The 5,841-nt window shown below is 50.2% G+C and overlaps 1 protein-coding gene across 1 annotated transcript in view; it reads left to right on the forward strand.

Annotated features, from left to right (window-relative positions):
- The first annotated feature begins 573 nt into the window (after positions 1-573).
- LOC127532739 (calmodulin-binding transcription activator 2-like) overlaps positions 574-5,841 on the forward strand; it is a 5,355-nt gene continuing 87 nt past the window's right edge. Inside the window, exons 1-9 of the mRNA XM_051944781.1 lie at positions 574-706; positions 868-946; positions 1,033-1,303; positions 1,532-1,744; positions 1,831-2,015; positions 2,079-2,259; positions 2,374-2,534; positions 3,991-4,184; positions 5,695-5,769. Coding sequence (XP_051800741.1) covers positions 582-706; positions 868-946; positions 1,033-1,303; positions 1,532-1,744; positions 1,831-2,015; positions 2,079-2,259; positions 2,374-2,534; positions 3,991-4,184; positions 5,695-5,769 — 1,484 coding nt within the window. The 5' untranslated portion in view covers positions 574-581. The remainder of the gene's footprint in view (positions 707-867; positions 947-1,032; positions 1,304-1,531; positions 1,745-1,830; positions 2,016-2,078; positions 2,260-2,373; positions 2,535-3,990; positions 4,185-5,694; positions 5,770-5,841) is intronic.

Consider the following 5,841-nt stretch of genomic DNA (forward strand, 5'->3'; position numbering starts at 1 on the left):
CTGTAGAGCAGCTCTGCCCTGACCTGTGCTGAACCTCCCCCTCTGATGTCATGGCAAGTTGGCAGAGGGAGCCGTTGGTTAAAATAGACTCAGTGTGACAGAGAGAGACCTGACCTTAGATACAACAATTACAGCTGCAGCCAGAGCCCTGCTGCAGCCTGTTGTCTACACCAGCAAATAGCTAGGTCCACGTGTTAGAGTCACTGCTGTAGACCAGAAAATATCCAGGTCCACATGTTAGAGTCACTGCTGTTAACTCAGATTAGTCCAGTTACCTCAAGTTAACCCAGAATGTCTTAACTAGTTCAAACTAGCCCCGCACATCTTAGCTAGTTCAGGTCGCTCAGGTTAGATCAGATTAGCCAAGCTAGCCCAGGATATTCCAGTTGACTCAGGTTAGCCCAGTTAGCTTAGATCAGCCCAGGTAGCTCAGATTGGCCCAGCTAGCACAGGTTACACTCTACAAAGGTGATGTTTTAGCTGCCTGGTGTCTTACGGTGCTACCTGTGTGTGTTTCAGTCCTCACAGTGGTTCGAGAGGAGGATTGTGGGAGTTTGTGAGCGAATGATGAAGGGAGGAAGATGGACAGGAGGAGGAGGAGGAGGAAGAGGCTTCATCACTCCATCCGTCACCGAGGGATGACACTGCTGCACCTGGCTGCTGCTCAGGGATACACACACCTGATACACACCCTGATACACTGGAGGTACACACCTGATACACACCCTGATACACACTCTAATACACACCTGATACACACCATAATACACACTCTAATGCACACCTGATACACACCTGTTACACGCCCTGATACACACCTGCTGTTGTTGTTGACGTTGTTGATGTTGTTGTTGTTGTTTGTTGCAGGAGTGTGAACAGCGACAGTCTGGACCTGGAACAGGAAGTTGACCCTCTGAACGTGGACCACTTCTCGTGCACGCCGCTGGTAAACACACACACACACACACACCAACACGTTGAGAGGCGCCGTGTGTGGCGTTGCCGTGGTGACCTGGTGTTTGTGTGTTGCAGATGTGGGCGTGTGCGCTCGGCCACCAGAGGGCAGCAGAACTCCTGTACAGCTGGAACAGTCTGGCCCTGGGGATCCCTGATTCGCTGGGACGCCTGCCGCTCGCCGTCGCTCGTTCCCGCGGACACACCCGCCTCGCCGCCGCGCTGGAGGAGCTGCACACGCAGCGCACACACGTGACGCCCCGGGACTCAAACACGCCTCCCACTGACACACACACTCCGGACACGCCACAGCCGCCTCCATCTCCTCTGTCCACCAGCCCCGACACAGGTAACACTCACCTGCTGCTCACCTGAGGCCATCCCAGCTCTCTGATTGGTTGTAACTGAGGCCATTCCAGCTCTGACTGGTTGTAACTGAGGCCACTCCAGCTCCCTGATTGGTTGAGGTCATTCTAGCTCTGATTGGTTGAGACTATTCCAGCTCTCTGATTGGTTCTAACTGAGGCCATCCCAGTTCTCTGATTCGTTGTAACGTGTCCCTCTCTTCCCCCTACAGGTCTGAGCTCCTCCAGCAGCCTCCCCTCCCCAGCGACCCTCCTCCCCCTCACCAAGCTCCGCCTACTCCAGTGCCCCTGCCCCCATGGACACCTCCCCTCCTCACCTTCGTCTCCCTCCTCGTCCTCCCTCGCTGCCCGTCTCCCATCCCTCCCCTCCTCCCTCTCTGCTGTGTCCATGTGGGGGGAGGAGCCTAGCGCCACCTTCAGTGCAGGTAACTCAGGTAACTCTGCTGCTCATTGGTCTGAGGCTGACTGAAACCACAGGAGTGTCATTGACCCCCTGACTGATCGGCTGCAGGTCTGACCCCCGGCGGCTCCAGAGACTCCCCCCTGTACCTGATGGACTACGAGAGCGCCGCCCCCGGCCACGCCCCCGGCCGGCCGGCGACACTGGAGGAGACGCTGCTGAGCTACAGCGAGAACGCCGAGAACGAAGGCGAGGAGGAGGAATACCTGGAGGAGGAGTGCTGCAGGTACGTGTCTGTACAACACCTGAGACCCACACGCCCCCACCACTGAACCTGTTGCTATGGTTACCCTCCTCAGGTCGACATGGCAACGCTGGCAGAGCAGATCATCGAGGCTACTCCAGAGCGAATCAAACAGGAGGACTTCCCCAGGGGGCGGAGTCACCGCTCAGAGAGAGGCGGGACAACCCCGCCATCCAGGACACCTGGCTGGCCACCTACCTGGAGACGGTCGACGCCCACACACACTCCCCGCCCAGGTCAGTGTCACCATGGAAACAGTGCTCCCTGTGCATTCGGGTAATAACTCGGGGCTGAATGTGTGTTCCAGGCGGGTGTGTCCCCCTTCTCCCCTCAGTGCTCTGGCCCTCCAGAGGCTCCGCCCCCCTCCTCTGTAGCGTGGGCGGAGTTTCTGAACGCCTCGGCCAATGGGAAGATGGAGAGAGACTTCGCCCTGCTGACGCTGACGGACGGCGAGCAGAGGGAGCTGTATGAGGCGGCCAGGATCATCCAGAACGCCTTCAGGAGATACAAGGTCAACACCTGACAGAAGATAATCAATCAGAGAATTCATCAATATGTTGATCAGAAATGAGCTGCTCTGTGATTGGTTGAAATGTCACATGACTGCTTGTTATATGCTGTTAAGATTAGTCAGTAAAGGTTAGCACAGGTTAGCTCAAGTTTGGCCAGGTTTGCCCAGCTTAGTTTAGTACAGCTACTCAGATTAGCACAGCTAGCTCAGGTTAGTCTAGCTAGCTCAGGTTAGTGTAGCTAGCCCGCTTCACTCAGATTAGCCCAGCTAGCTCAGGTTAGCCCAGGTAGCTCGGTTAGTACAGTGACTCAGATTGATCCAGCTAAATCATGTTAGTTTAGCTAGCCAGGTTTGCTCAGATTTGCCGTACTAGCTCAGGTAATGTTTGTTGTGTGTTGTTGTGTGTTACCTGTTGTCCACCTGGACTCGGCTGATCTATAATCCTGTTGTTGTGTGTTGTGTGTTGTTGTGTGCTACCTGTTGTCCACCCGGACTCAACTGATGGCTAATTCTGGTTGTGTGTTCAGGGTCGGAGGCTAAAGGAAGCAGGACATGGCTGCTGCCGTCATCCAGCGGTGCTACAGGAAGTACAAACAGGTGTGTGTTGTTGTTGTTGTGTGTCTGCTGGTGTGTAGCTGTGTAGCTTCACTAACACTGAACTAACCTGCTGTGTCTCCACCATCTCTCTCTCTCTGGCTAGCTAACATGGATAGCTCTGAAGGTAATACGGCTGACAGTAGACGTAGTGTGTAGTCACCCATTGTTCTGTGTGTATTAGTGTGTGTATTAGTGTGTGTGTATATTGTGTAAACAGGACTGCACATAGTGAATATTTTCTTTATATCTTTATTCATTTGTCCATAAAATGTCAATAAATCTTCTCATTTCATCACAAAAACACAAAATAATTCAGTTTACTGTCCGGTGTATTCGTTAATTTAGTCTTAGTTTATTCTTTGGTTTAGTCCTAGTTTATTACTTGGTTTAGTCCTAGTTGTCTGGTTTAGTTCTCGTTTATTACTTGGTTTAGTCCTAGTTTGTCTGGTTTAGTCCTCGTTTATTACTTGTTTAGTCCTCGTTTATTCTCTGGTTTAGTCCTAGTTTATTTTCTGTTTAGTCCTAGATTGTTCTCTGCTTTAGTCTTAGTTTATTCTCTGGTTTAGTTCTAGTGTATTGTCTGTGTTAGTCCTAGCTTATTGTCTGATTTAGTCCTAGTTTATTCTTTGGTTTAGTCCTAGTTTATTGCTATGTAACCCTCTGAGATGCAGGCTGGGCTCTGACAGCGAGTCACTGATGACCTGTGAACAGGAAGTAGTTTTACCCATGAACAGGAAATAGTTTTACTTGTGAAGAGGAAGTAGTTTTACCCATGAACAGGAGGTAGTTTTATCTGTGAACAGAAAGTAGTTTTACCTGTTCAGTGGTTCCTCTGTTGACCCAATGATGTCCTCCTCAGTACGCCCTCTACAAGAAGATGACCCAGGCCGCCATCCTGATCCAGTCCAAGTTCCGGTCGTACTACGAACAGAAGCGTTTCCAGCAGAGCCGGAGGGCAGCGGTCCTCATCCAGCAGTACTACCGCAGCTACAAGGAGTACGAACGGCTGAAACAGGCGCCGAGAGGGGCCGCTAGCCACAACCCCAAGATCAAGTAGGTCCAGTAATCTGATTACTGACCAGACAGAACACACCCAGTCTGCTGCGGATGTTGTAGTTACCATAGCAACACCACTCAGTTCTTAGACCAGTTAGCGGAACGGTTAGCAACCAGTTAGCAGATCAGTTATCAACCAGTTAGCATCCAGTTTAGCAGATCAGTTAGCAGAGCATTTAGCAACCATTTAGCAACCAGTGAGACCAGTTAGTAACCAGTTAACAGACCAGTTCACAGACCAGTTAGCTACATTAGCAGACTAGTTAGCAGACCAGTTTATAGATCAGTTAGAAGACCATTTAGCAACCAGTTAGCAGAGCAGTTAGCAACCAGTTAGCAGACCAGTTAGCAGACCAGTTAAAAACCAGTTAACAGAGCACTTAGCAGACCAATTAGCAACCAGTTAGCAACCATTTAGCAACCAGTTAGCAGAGCAGTTACCAGAGCAGTTAGCCACCAGTTAGCAACCAGTTAGCAAATCAATTAGCACACCAATCAGCAACCGGTTAGCAGACCAGTTAGCAACCAGTTAACAGATCAGTTAGCAGATCAGTTAGCAGACCAATTAGCAACCAGTTAGCAGACCAGTTAACAGATCAGTTCACAGACCAGTTAGCTATGTTAGCAGACCAGTTAGCAGACCAGTTTACAGATCAGTTAGAAGACCATTTAGCAACCAGTTAGCAGACCAGTTAGCAGAGCAGTTAGCAACCAGTTAACAGAGCACTTAGCAGACCAATTAGCAACCAGTTAGCAAGCATTTAGCAACCAGTTAGCTGAGCAGTTACCAGAGCAGTTAGCCACCAGTTAGCAACCAGTTAGCAGATCAATTAGCAGACCAATTAGCAACTGGTTAGCAGACCAGTTAGCAACCAGTTAACAGATAAGTTAGCAGATCAGTTAGCAGACAAATTAGCAGAGCAGTTAGCGACCAGTTAGCAACCAGTTAGCAGACCAGTTAGCAACCTGTTAACAGAGCAGTTAGCAGACCATTTAGCAACCAGTTAGCAACCAGTTAGCAAACAAGTTAGCAGACCCGTTAACAGATCAGTTATCCAACCAGTTTAGTAGAGCAGTTAGCAACCAGTTAGCAACCAGTTAACAGAGCAGTTAGCAGACCAATTAGCAACCAGTTAGCAACCAGTTAGCAGACCAGTTAGCAACCAGTTAGCAGAGACAGTTAGCAACCAGTAACCAGTTAGCAGACCAGCTAGCAGACCATTAGTAGACCAGTTAGCAGAGCAGTTAGCAGAGCAGTTAGCAACCAGTTAGCAGAGCAGTTAGCAACCAGTAACCAGTTAGCAGACCAGCTAGCAGACCAGTTAGTAGACCAGTTAGCAGAGCAGTTAGCAGAGCAGTTAGCAACCAGTTAGCAGAGCAGTTAGCAACCAGTAACCAGTTAGCAGACCAGCTAGCAGACCAGTTAGCAGACCAGTTAGCAGAAAACACTCCTGGTTCTGGTTCCTGTGGACAGACCAAACCTTCTAACTGAGCTGTTTCTGAACAGAGGCTCCTTCCTGACCAAGAAGCAGGACCAGGCAGCCAGGAAGATCATGAGGTTCCTGCGGCGCTGCAGACACAGGTAAGTCTGAACCTCCAGCTGTTCTCCCAGCTGTTCCTCCGGGTGTGTTTCTGACTTTCGCTGTGTTCCCGC

The sequence above is a fragment of the Acanthochromis polyacanthus genome, chromosome 24 (genome assembly GCF_021347895.1).
Source record: "Acanthochromis polyacanthus isolate Apoly-LR-REF ecotype Palm Island chromosome 24, KAUST_Apoly_ChrSc, whole genome shotgun sequence".
In the NCBI taxonomy this organism is placed as follows: domain Eukaryota; kingdom Metazoa; phylum Chordata; class Actinopteri; family Pomacentridae; genus Acanthochromis; species Acanthochromis polyacanthus.